Below are 15,831 nucleotides of genomic sequence, written 5' to 3' on the forward strand. Positions count from 1 at the left end.
TATTATTGAGCAGATATGTTTAACTATTGTACAAGTGTAGCTTAAATGACATTGATTTACAGCAGTCCATCCATCCATCCATCCATCCATCCATTTTCTTCCGCTTATCCGGGGCCGGGTCGCGGGGGCAGAAGCCTAAGCAGAGAAGCCCAAGCTTCCCTCTCCCCAGCCACCTCCTCCAGCTCATCCGGAGGGACCCCAAGGCGTTCCCAGGCCAGCCGAGATACATAATCTCTCCAGCGTGTCCTGGGTCTACCACGGGGCCTCTGCCCGGTGGGACATGCCCGGAACACCTCACCCAGGAGGCGGCCAGGAGGCATCCTAATCAGATGCCCGAGCCACCTCAACTGGCTCCTTTCGATGTGGAGGAGCAGCGGCTCTACTCTGAGCCCCTCCCGGATGGCCGCACTCCTCACCTTATCTCTAAGGGAGAGGCCAGCCACCCTTCGAAGGAAACTCATTTCTGCCGCTTGTATTCGCGATCTTATTCTTTCGGTCACTACCCAAAGCTCGTGACCATAGGTGAGGGTAGGAACGTAGATCGACCGGTAAATCGAGAGCTTCGCTTTTACGCTAAGCTCCCTCTTCACCACGACGGACCGGTGCAGCGTCCGCATCACTGCAGAAGCAGCCCCGATCCGCCTGTCGATCTCCCGTTCCCTTCGCCCATCACTCGTGAACAAGACCCCGAGATACTTAAACTCCTCCACTTGAGGCAAGAACTCGTTCCTGAGCCGGAGATGGCACTCCACCCTTTTCCGGCTGAGGACCATGGCCTCAGACTTAGAGGTGCTGATTCTCATGCCAGCCGCTTCACACTCGGCTGCGAACCGTTCCACTGCGAGCTGGAGGCCCCCCCCTGATGAAGCCAACAGAACCGCATCATCTGCAAAAAGCAGAGATGAGACTCTGAGGCCACCAAGGAAGAAGCCTTCCGCCACCTGGCTACGCCTAGAAATTCTGTCCATAAAAATTATGAACAGAATCGGTGACAAAGGGCAGCCCTGACGGAGTCCAACACCCACAGGAAACAAATCCGACTTATTACCGGCTATACGGACCAAGCTCTCACTGTGGTTGTACAAGGACTGAATGGCCCGCAACAATGGGCCAGACACCCCATACTCCCGCAGAACCTCCCAAAGAACACCCCGAGGAACACGGTCGAATGCCTTCTCCAAGTCCACAAAGCACATGTAGACTGGTTGGGCAAACTCCCACGCACACTCGAATATCCTTGAGAGGATTTACAGCAGTCCTGAGGAATAATCATTTCTGACTGCTTTAGGATCCTGTTAACTCCCGTAATGTACCTGTGTTTAGGCAACTTAAATACAATCTCACCCATGCAGTTCTTTAAAGTTGTGGAGCCTAACAACCCTCCTACACAGGGAGGACTTTTAGTTCTAGAAGTTATGGCTTATGTTTTATGAAGACATGGCCTGTCACAAGTTATATAGTTACAATGGTATAAAATGTACAGTCGTGGTAAAAAAAAAAAAAGTACATCCTTTTTAATTGCTCATTGCTGCTGTCTTTCCTCCTTGGCATTGTGTTAACACACACCTGAAGGGTCACACTTACATGTACTGATGATCCGCTAATCAAGTCCATTTGTTTAGTAGCTCCTGGCTGCTACTTACCCTCTGAATTCCCATAGAAGTAGTAAAAGTGTGCTTAGATTTTCACACACTGCTTCTGCATTTTGGCTTTGTTTTTGTTAAGTAAATAATGACATGTTGTAATATGCTGTGTGTCGGTGTTCATCTCAGGTTGTATTTACCTAGTTTTAAGGCCTGCTTATGACCAGATTAATTTTTGTTATGTTTCTTTTTACCATGACTCTATGTGTGCTGGTGTTTACAGGTGTTTAACTTGGCAGTTTACCACATGCTGGGTGAGGCTCTGGGGAGGAAGCTGAAAGCAGAGGAGCAGTTTGCTGTACAGGCTCTCACTGCCAACCCTTCACGCTTCACTGCAAACCCTGAAGAATACGCCCCTACACGTAGGTGCCAGTTGTTTGCTTGCAAATCTTCTCATGTTGTGTACATAAAAGTACATAGATAAAACATGTAATTGTCAAAGTCATTAAAAAAATACTATAAGGTTTCAGCTGCACATAAAATTAAAATAATATTAAATAAATATGTCTTTGATTAAATGCTATTTCGTTTCTTTTCATTAATTCATTTTCACCCACAGTTTGCTGTTTTATGCCCTCATTCTGCTTTGATAAGTAGATGCAAATTCAGAGCCCCCAGAAATGTGGAGAGACAGGAGGCCAACAGACAGAGAGGTCAAGGCAGTGACCATTCTGCAGGCTGGATTCAGAGGGCACTTGGTGCGCAAGATCCTTAATGCCTCAAAACCTGGTAAACAGTTGCATGTACACACACACACACACACACACGCGCGCGCGCACAGAATATATTATATCAACTAAAATATGAACAAAAAGACCCACATAAACACAAGATGGTCTGTGTTTCATTTGTAGATTATCATTTATTTTCCAGCCCCACCACCACCACCACACACACACACACACACACCAACACAAGACACCTAGTTCTGCATTCACGGTATGATTTAGCCTGCTGGCATAAATCGAGCTCCTGAGCAGCAACACAAATATGTATAGATGAGACGGCCTCTCTTACTAATAAACCCTGAAGGATGGAGGCTAGCCACATTGGGAATACACAGACGTAGAGGAAACCTGCACATCATACACATGTGCAAACAACATTCCAGAATCACCAAATGACGTTCATTAGTGACATCAAGAGAAAAACAGGGAAGAGGAGACACGGAAACAGTGGACACTTTCTAGGAAAAAATGAGAGATTACAGAGAGACAGTGCCGAGCGGCTCTTCATCTGAAAATATGTTCGGCAGTCTTGCTTTGAAATAATGTACCATTTTAGTCTCAGCTTTGCTTTTGAGCCATTTTATGGCAAATTAGAGATTTTCCTCAGTTTTAGCTAAAATATTTTGATATGTTTTTTGAGTTAACGTAACAGTAATTATCTTAATGAGAAGGTCCGTCACTGTTTGTTGATTCCCGAGGAAACACTGTAGGTGATATCCTGCACATCTCTGTTTATTGCTGTGTCTTCTCCGGGCAACAGCACATGACACTGTGACCCCTCTGAGGAACTTGTACATATGGGTGTATGGACAGTTTCATTAATGCAGGATTTGCCTAAAGCAGCGCTGTAGTACAGCATAAATGAGAGTGGGCTTAATTTCCCATTGCTTGAAAATGTGGCTTGAGCATCTCAGACATCCAAAGTACCCACATCATTAGCATCCATCTGCCAGCACTGCTAAAATATAACGCTGGTGGTCGTGTGGCATTAGTATGAGCCTGTGTACATGCACAAACTGAACAGCTTGACTTTTATGAAATTGGCCTAACACAATTAAGTTCTCTCAAATCTTTTTTCATGACTAGGCAAAGGACAAAGTGCAGCTTTTAGAGTTGCACTCATAATAACACTGACTGTCTAACAACACTTTGAGAATCCGTTCATTCAAAGCATGTAAGAACTGGCATTTTCTTATCTTAGATGGCCACAGCGCTTGTTCATGACACGGTCTACTTCAAACACCTCAGTGTTTCCCTGAAATTTATGCTCTCTCCTTTTGTTTTTGCTCTCTTTCCTTCCATTCTTTTAGCATTTGTCTTTTCCCCCTTTGTCATCTCGCAGTTGCCGGTCTTGGTTCATTATAAAGGTTAGTTTGGAGTCCCACTAGAAAAAAAGAAACTGAGGACACCTTTACCATATGTAAATATGTGGAAAAAAAATCTAGCATTCAGCAATCTCTTCTGAGCATTTCTCTTACTTGCACGTAGGATTACATTTGTTGTCAAAGATTCTGTTCTGTCAGATGGGTTACCTGTCTGGTGAGAGGAGTGTTAACATTAGTGTCAAGGTGAGAATAATCTTCTCCTATCAACATCTCACTGAATGGAGCAAAAATGCACTTTGCAATTTCTGTTTCCCACTCTGATCTAGGCCAACTTCAATTATTTTTTCATGTGTTTGACAGCAACATGGATTGTCTTTCATCTTTAATAGAGACTGCTTTTCTGTGCATGTGCTCATGTCATCCAGGAACGAAGGAGAACCTCAGTGCGTCCAAGATCCTTTCAGACGTGTGGCCGAAGGTTGAATCTGATACACACAAACATGCCGCTTTCTTGCTAAGGTAAATTTACAAATTAGGTTTGTAAAAGTGCAGTGACTGTAAGTTAAAAAAAAATTATATATATTTCTATTTGTGCACATACATTGTGACTCGTGCTAACATATCAGATTTTTGTTAACACAAATATTTGAAAAAACATGAAAGCAATGTGAATGCAGTCCAGTGCCAGTGCTGTGTATATTGCATGGCATGCGTTTAGCCTCTCTGTTGCACTGCATGCCCAGAATCTGCTCCCTCTCCTGGTTGTGGCAGCCTGTGGGGGCCATGCAGGGAGCATTTTCCACATTGTGTTCCATCTTTTCCCAGTGGTACCATCTGCTGTTTATACTCTCCCCGTTCCAATCAGCTAGCAGCGTCTGCCGAATGACCTGCTGCCTGGGGATGTGTGTGTGTGCATGGGCATTAAAAGCTCAATCAATGTGTGTACGGTGAATGTGTGTGTGTGTGTGTGTGTGTGTGTGTGTGTGGGGGGGGGCTTGTCGTGATCCTTTGAGCATGTGTTTTTCTTAACTGACAGAAATGACCACTTAAGTCAAAGATCACACTGAAAAGCAAAGTGCATCTCGTCTGCTCAAGAAGGAGCTGTAGATTGTTTTCGGGGACTATGTCATGGGTGCATAGCTTTATTTTAAATTAAAACTATGTATTCATGACATGGTTTTATTTTAAGCTGAACTTTCTAAATGTGCATTTTCTGCATTTCTTGCACAGGTATATCATCAAAAATTCGAAGAGGAATGGAAACCTCTACCCATATCTACAGGATGAATCGACCAGGCTCACCTTTGCTGATTATACCGTCTCTCTTCCAGACACAGTCAGCTCGTGGGTCTTGGTCTTTAGGTTAGAGAACATTGTAGACTTTAGAACATTGTAATCCTTTAGAAGCAAGTCTTGTCACTCAACAGCCATCGTGTTCCTCCTTGAAAATTACAGTTTTGCAATGAATGTGCAAGCTTATATGATGTTAGAGCTTTATTAATGGCTCAGTCCTCTCAAATTCTGATACTACCCACAAAAGAATACCACTGTGCTAACTCAGGTTATGGATACAGTAAATTGAGACCCAAACTTTTTATTCACATGTGTCAGGGCTTTGGGTCAGGTTTAGGACAAGTGTTATCTTTGGTGTTACACATACATTTTTCTTTAGAACTGCCATGTTTCCTTCTTATGTAATGTCTCATCTTTGAGTACTGTATTTAGTTCAGATTTATGCTGGAAAAGCTAAATGAAGTTTAGAAAGATATTTCACATTTTACCCCACCACTCATTTTGAGAAAGAATTGTAAGTATTAGAATGTGATATAGTTTCATCGACTTCATTTTTATTTGGCTCATAGAGAGGTTTTCCTGGTTTCTGAGGAGATGCTGGTGGTACTAAAGGTCTATTCACCAATCCCTAATTGTCTGCTGCATGTCATAAATAATGACACAGGAAAGGAGGTGGACCTGGTCTTCAACAGAGTAGCACCCCGTGTCTATCAACCCAATAAGGTATGTGGATATGAAACAACTGAAAACAGCTCATTTTGTGTGTGTGTGTGTGTACGTGGTTCCTTTTTTGACCATTTTCAGCATTATACATAGAAAAATCTTTTTCGTGTTATCATCTGTCAAACACCCCCCTTCTAAAATAAAAACATCATTTTATGATGACCTCTCTATCCCTTGACCCAGCTTGGTTATACCTTCGTAGCAGAGGCTGTCACACCTGAATTACCCACTATTGGTGCAAAGTGGAGGATGCGCTTGATTGGCTCAAAAGAACCCCTTCCAAAGATGTCCCGTGAGACTCCAGTCAGTACATTCTCAGTAAAGGAATTCCGGGATTATTACATTCCCAATGACAAAAATCTTATATGTCGGTAAGAGAATCACAGGGTGTACAGTTTTTCTTTTAAAGTTAATAAAAGGGTAAAAACGGGAATGCTTTGAGAGACTAATGCTGTGATGTCAAACTTTTTACAGTTACAGTGTACATGTAACAACAAACATTCTAGGAACCATTCAGCTTCAGACTTCCCAGCCAGATGTATTGATACGTCTGTCAATTCTAGACCATGAGAAACAAATGGCCAGCAAAACTGGAAAGGGCTGTGTGGTGATTCCCGCTTTTTTCTTCCTGGCAAACAAAGGTGAGGAGTCATTAGGTGCAGTAACCAAAGCAAATAATTAACGAGAGCATTGTGGATTGAAATTCGTCTGGCAGAAGATATGAGACCTTTTGACTGTGTGGCAGAAAGTTACAGTACAGGGGCAGCATCTCTTTCATCTGTGATATACAAGACAGATGCATCACACACATGTCAAATGTACAGTATGGGGGGGGGGGGGGTGCAAAATTGGGATTCAGCTGTCAACATTGCAAGTGTGTGTGTGTATAATATATATATATATATATATATATATATATATATATATATATATATATATATATATATATATATATATATATATATATATATATATATATATATATATATATATATATATATATTACATACAGCACATGTAAATAGTATATACTATACTATTAGACTTGTGATTACCCTGCCTTATGTCTTTTTTTTTTTTCCATCTTCCAGCTGTCCAACAATGCTCAGCTAGCTAGCAGTTTCTACAAAATGCCCATTAAGGTTATTAAAGGATTTTCCCATTTCTCCTGACCTTTTGCCTATTAGTTTTGTTTTTCGGAAAACATTTTATACATTACTTTTTTGTTCTCTCTCCCATATTTATATGCCTGAGTAAAAATTCTCCTCTCCGATTTTTAAATCAAATTATGCATTTTTTGGAAGCACATCTCAATGTACCGATAGCACAGCACAAACCCACCCTTGACCAACCTTAGAATCCGTGAGCAGACCTATTATGCTGGAACTGTACCTGTTATTGAGACTTATGTAAATGTTAAAATAAGAAGAAAAGGGCTTTAAAATGTTGCACTTATTTAGAGAAGTTGCTAGAATGTTTTGAACATATTTACTAGTGTATTAATTACTCTTGTCTTTTATCAGCGTTAATAGGTTCCATTTTTTGTTACAGACTCAAGTTGTACAGAAGAGAAGAAACAGGAGCAGCCTCCCCCCCAAAACACTTCCCTGTTAAAAGATGGAGAAGACAGTGCAGTTAAAAAATCTAACTCCTCATCTGACCAGTACCAGCCTCCCACAGAGACTATGGTATCACTGACAACTGTCTGCGTGGTATCTGCTGTTGCTCAAACACTTAACTATTCTCACTTGCACGGGCATCTCACTTTCCCTCTCTGTGTTTCTCACCCACGTGTTTGCTGCCTGTTGATATCATTTTTTTCTGCCAGATTACGCCTGTAGCGCACACACACACACACACACACACACGTGCGTGCACACGCACGCAAATTTACACTCACCCACACTCACATTCTCAGAGACACAATTTGACAAGAAGAGGAGAGCAGCAGAAACTGGCGGGGTGGTTTTGTTACTGTCTGACTTATCAGTGCTTGTCAGGGAGCAGTGATTTGTGCATGATTTATGACTCACTGTAATGTCTGAAGACCCCCCCTCACCTACCCCATCTAACAGACCTGTTCTCGTAGTTTAAAGGTTGCAAAAGCATATATAATGTTCTATAGGTGTGTGCCATCACACATTCATATGCGCACACACACACACACACACACACACACACACACATACAACAGATGTAATGGAAAATGAACAGAGGTTGTTACGATTTTTTTATTATTATTATTTTCTTCTGCTGCGAAATTTTTCTTCCAGCGATGCATCTGGTGAGCATTAATCCCTTTGGTGTTTCCTCAGCAAACTCTCACAATCACACACAGTTAATGTCTCAGTTAAAGCAGTGAATTAAGCCTACAATGACATATAATTTTATAGACCTATTAAGACGTTTGCTTTGGTTATGGCCTGCGTGTGGTTTAAGTCCTTTTTCTGTGAGTCAGTAGCACTGAAACAGATCATGGCAGACCGCACTGATAGCAGCTATTGATTAGAGCTTAGAACAGGTAAAGACTTAAAGCAGAGGATCAGTGAATAGAGCACTGTTGTTTGCCACAGGGACACACACAACACACATAATGATGCTTTGTAACGGTAGATTAATTGTAATCGGGGGTTGGGGGGTGGACTCAAAGATATGTGTAAGCGAATGAAAAAACCCCAAAATACAGCAGTTTTATATTTTTATAGTCCTTTTTCTGTTTCCTTGTTCGCTTGAGTTACTTCTTGGAGTTTTGTCTAAATTCTGTCCTTTCTATTCAGCGTGATGGATGTGGGAGTTTACTGTGATATAATCTTGGCTAACTAGCCCTCTGCCTTCACTCTCCTTTCCTGGTAAACATGTGCTTTACGTGTTCACCACAACAGCAAAGTGAGTTTTGGGTCTTTTTATCTCCTTGAAGTATGAGCACTTCCAAAGTTAGCAGGTGTATGTTTACAGTATATCATCAAGTCATGTTGGCTTTAGTTTGTAGTTTTGTATGCTGCGTACATCAGGCCATGTATGCTTTTCTTTTGTAATGTGTATATCTGTGTGTACACATTATATTGTACTCCAGTGGGGGTGTTATACACTGACTGTCTGTGTTTCACAGGATCACAAGTATGTGGTGCAGGCAGAGGTGCTTTATAAGACCTGGCATCTGGATGATTCTCAGCTGGCTTTTGCCCGTTCAGTCAAAGACTCGGAGAACAATGAGACACGAGGTACATGCTTAGGACATTCACTATTACCACTTCAGTTTCCAAGGAGATAGCCAAGAAAGAAACCCTGTTTGCATCTTTTTCCTTATGGTTAGATAATTCAGTATAGTTCCATGAATCTTCCCCAAATATGCCTGTAATGGTCCATAAAGCAGTTTCATTTTTATTATTGCAGTCAAAATGTTGTCAGCATTTAAGCACTGGGTTCTGAATGGATTTTCCACTAAGCCCTTAATGTTTGTTTTTGCACAGTTTATTTTGTGCTCAGTCTGAAATGTGGGTGATACTCAGTAGGCAGTGTCAGGGGCCAAGGCAGACGCAGTTTATTCTTTGCTTCCACTTGCCATAGGCCTGTAATCACAAGTCTAATGAAAGCCAAATGAATGCAGCTGCTTTTGCAGATCACAGAGTGTGATTTCTTGTGCCCAGTGGTCGCTGGCTGTGGCAATAATCCTGTCCTCTGCCACCAGCTCTGATTCTCTGTCTTTAATCGTGCTATACAAATTGGATCAATTGAAAAATCAGGGCTTTGAAATTGGTTGAAGCTTCTTTAAAAAAATTGAAGGGGATCATATAATCGCAGCATCTGTCGATGCTGATTTGAATGGGGTGCTGCATGGGGAAAGCGTGCATGAATGTCTGGAGAGAAAAGCCAGTTTGCTATCATTGAATTCTCATTGTTTTTTCCTTGTGGCTGATGGCAATATTCCATATACTTACCCATTTAGTTATTCAGTTCACATGGTATGAAATCCATAGGTGACGCGTGTGTGTATGTCAGTGTATAAAATGTAATTTGATAGTGCCCTAAATATACAATGTTTATCTGTCCGTTTCCATGTCATTTCCCTTCATAAATGTATGTGACCACGTTAAGATTTTTGCCAGCATACGCTCACATTAGTCTACATCTATCTATGTATATACCAGTGTCCACACAAACCCTCTGTGTTTTCCCTAAGCTTATGAAAATGGGTCAGTGGGATGTCAAATGAAGCTGGCTCTTGCCCTTTGGTGCCCTGGGAAATATCTCAGCAGGAAAGTGAATTAATTTCACCCAGTTTAACTCTGTCTCAGTGGTGAGGCTCTGCCCTTGATCATGCTCCCTACATGCTACATGGATAAGCATGCACTACATGTGAAACACCAAGCTTTGAAACCTCTTTAACAGGCAGTTTAACAAGCTGCAGTCAAAAAAAAAAAAAGACACTGCATATGTTTAATGCATGCACGTCTTCACATATTTGCTTAAAGTCCTACTGCTAAAGGAGCCAGCCTCATTTCTTTACAGCGTTACCATGAGAACACACAGCAGTTTTTCTTAACACTTTCTTCAAGCACGCCCAACTTAAATCAGTTTTCAGTATCCTTTTTTTTGGACTGAATTACAACAACACAGATTGATATTTACATTCAGTTTTAGCACTTAATTTTTTCATGACTCGAGATAGGAGTAAGTCATTGAGCATTCACCAAAGCTCTTCAGGCAGAATGGCAGGGTGTCAGCTAAATGATGGATTATTACGCCTCTATATCAGAGAAGTGAGTTAATGCTTCATCTAAGCTGGGGATTGAATCCGAGTCAGGTTTAAAGTGCAACAGTGCCATCTAGCACATGTTCAGCCGCACAGCGCATGCACTGCACGGCCAGTGTCACAGTCCCCTACTTCAGATGAGCTTTACTTTTTTGAGTAGAATGTGAACACCTGATATTCTTTAAAGTCTATGAACATGCATGGTTAGAAAGAAAATGATCTAAAATTTTGACATTTTTTCAATAAGAACATTAGATAATTTAGTCCTAATAGCCATGCTATTTTTTATCATTTAAATTTCCAGTATTTATAAATAAATAAATAAACAGCAGGTTTTGTAGATGACAGTAGAAAACTTTAATCTTCTTAATCTCTGCCTCAAAATGTAGTAAACAAACTTGAGGATGTAAAGCTTTCATCCACCGCTAGCACGCCGAGTCGTGACGGGCACAAGTCGAACGCACCCAAAACCCACCGTAAAACCGAAGGTGACAAAGGAAAGCCAGCTGCCACGCAGGAAGTGGTAATGTATTACTACAGCACGCTTACAAACAACACAAAACACCACAACTCTGCAAATCTGTCAACTGTAAATCAGGACTAGAAATATAAAAGCATATATAGAAAGCTATATACACATGTATATACAGGCTTTAGCAATGCCAAATGCAATATGCACTCAAATTGAAGGCCATGTGTATCTAAATGTATTTTTCACAGTAATCTGTTAATAGAAGGTGCTGAGATATTTGCCATGTAAGACTTAGTCAAGGAGTATAGGATGGAGGCATTTGGGTTGAGGGTGCAGTTAGCTTCTCCTCGAAGATGTTCATCCAACTATGCCACTTAATGCAGATCAGCATGAACCAAATCTCTGTATGAAACTCACTCACCGTGCAGTATAATCTGCATGGTGAGTGTGAATAATAGTCTCAGAATTCTCAGAATAACAGTCCTGGTTTAGCAGTCAGAATCATAGCCGCTCGATAAATCTCTGATCCACGTAATAGCAGCTTTTTTGTTCTCAGCTGCGCTGCACATTAAAGCCTGAGCACAGTGACATTTGCAGGTTTTTATAATACTGATCTCCTTCCATTTTCATTTTCATTTTGTTGTTGAGCACAATTTTGGTGGAGAAAAGGCACTAAATGATCTCCAAAGAAGCTAAAAACGATCTGTTGTTTAAAACAAAGGCAAGACACTGGAGCAAGCCAAACTTCAGCTGTAATGTTTGTGTGTCTCAGCGTGTGTGTTATTTTATTTCTGTGGGTGCTTTGCGCCCTGTGTGCGTATGTTTGTGTAGAGCCTTGACCTAACTAAACCAAACTGGATGCTGCGTGTTGTCACGGACAACAGCAAAACTGAGGGCATTAAGGTGAAGAAGGACACGGAAAGAATAGACCAGATTAAAGCCATTAAAAAAGCCTGGGAGATGGTTGAGCCAGGACGCTCTGCCAAGGTAACCCAGGTGTCCTTATTTTAATCCAGTATATTTTCTGTCTTCTGTTGGAAAGCAAAATGTGTGATTTTTTAAAATGTTGCATAATTTCTAGTTTTAGCAAAAATGGGATTAAAAAATTCCTATTTATGTTGGCTTCATCTATACTCAAACATACACTACAGACAGAACGGTTCACTGTGCCTTCTTTTTAGGCTTTACAGTCTCATCTCCGATTTCTTAACCAAGTCCAGCAAAAAGCGAGTGGTGAAGCTGCTACAGAGGAAAACAAAGACCCTGGTATTATACTTTAGAAATTTACACATATTTATGTGGACACTGATTTTCTTTTTCATCACTTAAAGAATGGGAATGAGAGCTTGTCTTATTGGTGCTTTTACAGCTGCTTCAAGATCTGGTCTAGACATCCCTCCCAGTCCATCCAATCAAAAGCTGACTGGCACCCCCTCCTATCCTCACGTGGACTACAGTCACTTAACCAGGTTCTCCACTTCTGTACTTACCCTTCTCAGTTCCTTTTCACTCTTTTACCATCTGTTTGAGTGCTCAGCTTGTCCCAGCATGCAAGCTTAGAAGACGGGAAAATAACTCACAGCCAACAAAGAAAGTATTTTAAAACAGATCCTTTTGTTTCCCCCTCTGTTGAAGTCCTGTGGTTAATATGCACAATGCGGTCCAGTTGCCTAATGTAGATTTGTGGGCCTGAATTAAGAGTTAGCTGCAAGGCTTTAGGCGTTAGGGTATTTTCGTGTGTGTGTGTGTGTGTGTGTGTGCGCGCGCGAATATGTCAGTGTCCTTGTTTTCAGGAGCAGATTGGTTCATACAGTATCTGCAGAACATTGTTAGTAATTTCCTGTCTTTATGACCTTTGCTCCCATTGGTGCAGTATGAACAGCAGCGTTAGACTGTATATTTAATATGGCCTGAAAGGGCAATAGAAAGACAGAGCACAGCAGTGTGTGTAATGTATGGAGATAAGGTGGGTGCTATTTAGTCTAACTACTGACATCATTTTTAGTTGTGCCTGGTTCTTTATGGATGTAATTAAAATATTTACATGTAAGTGTTTTATTATTTTTGTTGTTTTTATATTGTATTCTTTTAAATTATTTCTCTAGTCGTTTTTTTTTTTTTTTTTATTGTATTCACCCTGTGCTTGTTTGGGTTCTCTCCGGGTACTCGGGCTTCCTCCCACAGTCCAAAGACATGCATCTCAGGTTAACTGGAGATTCTAAATTCAAAATAGGTATGAATGTGAGTGAATGGTGTGTGTGTGTGTGTGTGTGTGTGTGTGTGTATATATATATATATATATATATATACTCTTGATGTATATATATGTATGTATATGGATGAATGGATAGCCTGACACTTAATCATTCATGTTCTGGTGTTTGATACTTGCTTGGTTTGAGTGGGTACTCTGAACATTAGCACACAGTGATGTAGTACACAACACACCAAAAATAGTCAATAGTTTATTTACATCTTAAGCCTTTTAGTTCTTGTATTTGAGTTCTAGTTACAGTTTATAAAGTCTGTTATTTGTGCTTAGTTTCCTCATTGTTTCCTTTATTAGGATAGTTTTGTGTTGTGTTTAGTGACTCTGAGTTAGAGCCTGTTTTACTTTGGTAGTCGGCGAGCTCCTGTGCTCTGTGGTTAGTTTTACTTCCCCCGCCTCATTGTCTCGTTTATCCACACCAGATGTCTCCACTTCCCTGCTCACCCCATATGTCTTCCCTTCAGTCTTTCTTGCAGTGTCTGTTAAATTCTCCACGTTTTCCCTCTGTGATCTCCTGGGTTAAATTTGCATTTGTGCTCCTGGTTTTTAGCTTTAGTTTGAACTGTGACTCAGCCAAAATTTAAAAAAACGGCCCGCCTTCTGTTGAATCAGTCTGCCTCCAGAGTCTGCGTTTGGGTCCTTGAACCTGCAATCAGTGACAGTTACCAACAAATTAATCATAAATATCTTTCATACAATGCATAGTTCGGGTCACAAGGAACTATGAGTTTCCATCTCAACTATGTGTTCCCACTGTAAATAAATATATGCAATTAATTTTTCTGAGTCTGTAGGCAAGGGATATTTTGGTTTCTCTTTATAGCCTGCTACCAGTAAGAATTAAGTGACCAGTCATATTTGAACAAACTTTGGTTGCATACAGATAAACGGTCAGTGTAAACTGAAGACAATTTAGATTTGTATTATCATTTTTTAACAAGATTTTAAAAAAAGATCCACCAACAGAAAAAGAAATCTTGTTCTGGAGATCTGCTGACGTCACCATAAGCCCCCCAAAGTTGAAGGGTGGACTAGCCGATGGCTTCTCAAATTGATCTATGTATTAACCGCTTGCGTGTATGTGTGTCTGTCTGTGTTGTCAGAGTAGGAGTTTTAAAGGGAAGAATCTCCCTCCACAGTCCCCCCTGGGTCTCTTATTACTCTCCCTGACACCATCTCTTGTTCCCTTCCTCCATCTCTCTGTCCATCCCTCTCCAGGATAAATGAGATGATATTTGGGTCTTTTAATTAGAGAGCTATTTCAGGACCCCAATGAGCTCGTTACTCCAATGAGATGTGCCCCTCTCCCATCACCTCTCCATCCTCTCCTGCTGTGAGTGTGCGCTTGCGCATGCCAACACGTGTGTCCAGCTACCAGTGGCTTCGACACTGCCCTGGAATATGAGCAGAGAGAAAGAGGTGTTAAGTTTATTAAAGGGTCTCTGATTAGTCCGTAATACAAATCTGTCTCACAAAGGTGCACCGCTGGGCACATCGAGATGCACGCTTGTGAACACATATGCATGCCAGTGTCCTTACTCTCACAAAAGACCCAGAAAACTTTCCTATTTTGTGAGATGGGATAAACTGCAAACTACAGTATAGGTTTATAATATTGTATGAGAAGTCAATATTTGTTTAATATCTGATCCAGCACTGTAGTATATATACTTACCATGCTGTACACAGTGTATTAAGTTCTTGTGCATACATGTAGATACCAAAAGGATTCTCCAGTGCTGATGGACTCACACATAGAAGAGGCCCGGCAGAGGGAGCACTTTGAAAAGATCCAGACTTACCGGCTGGTCCGAGAGAATGCGTTGGAGCGGAGTAAACAGGAGGTGTTCAGCAGGAAGGAGCTAATGAGACGTCAGCTAGAGATGTATGAAAGCATGCAGGTCAGTGACAGAGAGACAGAAGAATGGAACAAAACTGCAAAAATGAGCCAAAGTAAAACAGACCTGCTTTTCCCTCTGGTTAGACATAATTCTCTAACTTCTTTCTGTCTGCCTCTTGTCTGCAGGCAGCCTTGGGGCAGCGTTGTAAGAAACTATGCGATGCGTGCGAAGCATTTAGTAGTTGTCATCTAGCGGGCATCAAAACGGAACAAGAAGAGAAACAAGCTCTGGAGGAGGCCCAGTCGGCAGCTCTGGAAAAAACAGCCCTCACCTCTGCTTCTGCTCAGCGGCTCAACAAACATGCCAAGAAAGCTGGCAAGAAGAAATGATGGCCACCGGCACCAGCATCCAGTCTCAGTTCTCCTCAGCAGACAGCTCGTCACACTGAATTATCTTCATTCAGTCACAACGTTGTTGCTCGTATTATCAGATGAGAAGTTTGATTGCACGATTCGGTGCTCTCGTCTCTTTCCTACGCCTTTAACTTTCTAAAATAAAAGTTACTCTAAACTAATTCTGGTGTTTATTAATTCTTTCATAAAGTTGTTTAACAGAAATGTTCATACTTTTATAATATTTAAATTATATTCCATAAGATATTGAATGCATTATAGCACGCAAGTTCTTTGTCTTTACCTGTATTGTGCATTAACACAATACAGGTAAATCAGCATTAATTACTGATATTCGTTGTCCTCTAAAATGTGTTAATCCTCTTGATGTT

At 41.1% G+C, this 15,831-nt stretch overlaps 1 protein-coding gene across 1 annotated transcript in view; it reads left to right on the top strand.

The window, feature by feature from the left end:
* adgb (androglobin) overlaps positions 1-15,590 on the top strand; it is a 42,073-nt gene extending 26,483 nt beyond the window's left edge. Inside the window, 16 exon segments of the mRNA XM_030720861.1 lie at positions 1,867-2,005; positions 2,241-2,372; positions 3,682-3,738; positions 4,122-4,215; positions 4,927-5,058; positions 5,559-5,712; positions 5,896-6,083; positions 6,187-6,353; positions 7,264-7,400; positions 8,822-8,933; positions 10,855-10,988; positions 11,769-11,924; positions 12,119-12,203; positions 12,307-12,406; positions 14,924-15,107; positions 15,233-15,590. Of these exon segments, the coding sequence (XP_030576721.1) occupies positions 1,867-2,005; positions 2,241-2,372; positions 3,682-3,738; positions 4,122-4,215; positions 4,927-5,058; positions 5,559-5,712; positions 5,896-6,083; positions 6,187-6,353; positions 7,264-7,400; positions 8,822-8,933; positions 10,855-10,988; positions 11,769-11,924; positions 12,119-12,203; positions 12,307-12,406; positions 14,924-15,107; positions 15,233-15,436 (2,175 nt within the window). The 3' untranslated portion in view covers positions 15,437-15,590.
* The last annotated feature ends 241 nt before the right edge of the window (positions 15,591-15,831 follow it).

Source organism: Archocentrus centrarchus, chromosome 24, assembly GCF_007364275.1.
Source record: "Archocentrus centrarchus isolate MPI-CPG fArcCen1 chromosome 24, fArcCen1, whole genome shotgun sequence".
In the NCBI taxonomy this organism is placed as follows: Eukaryota; Metazoa; Chordata; class Actinopteri; order Cichliformes; family Cichlidae; genus Archocentrus; species Archocentrus centrarchus.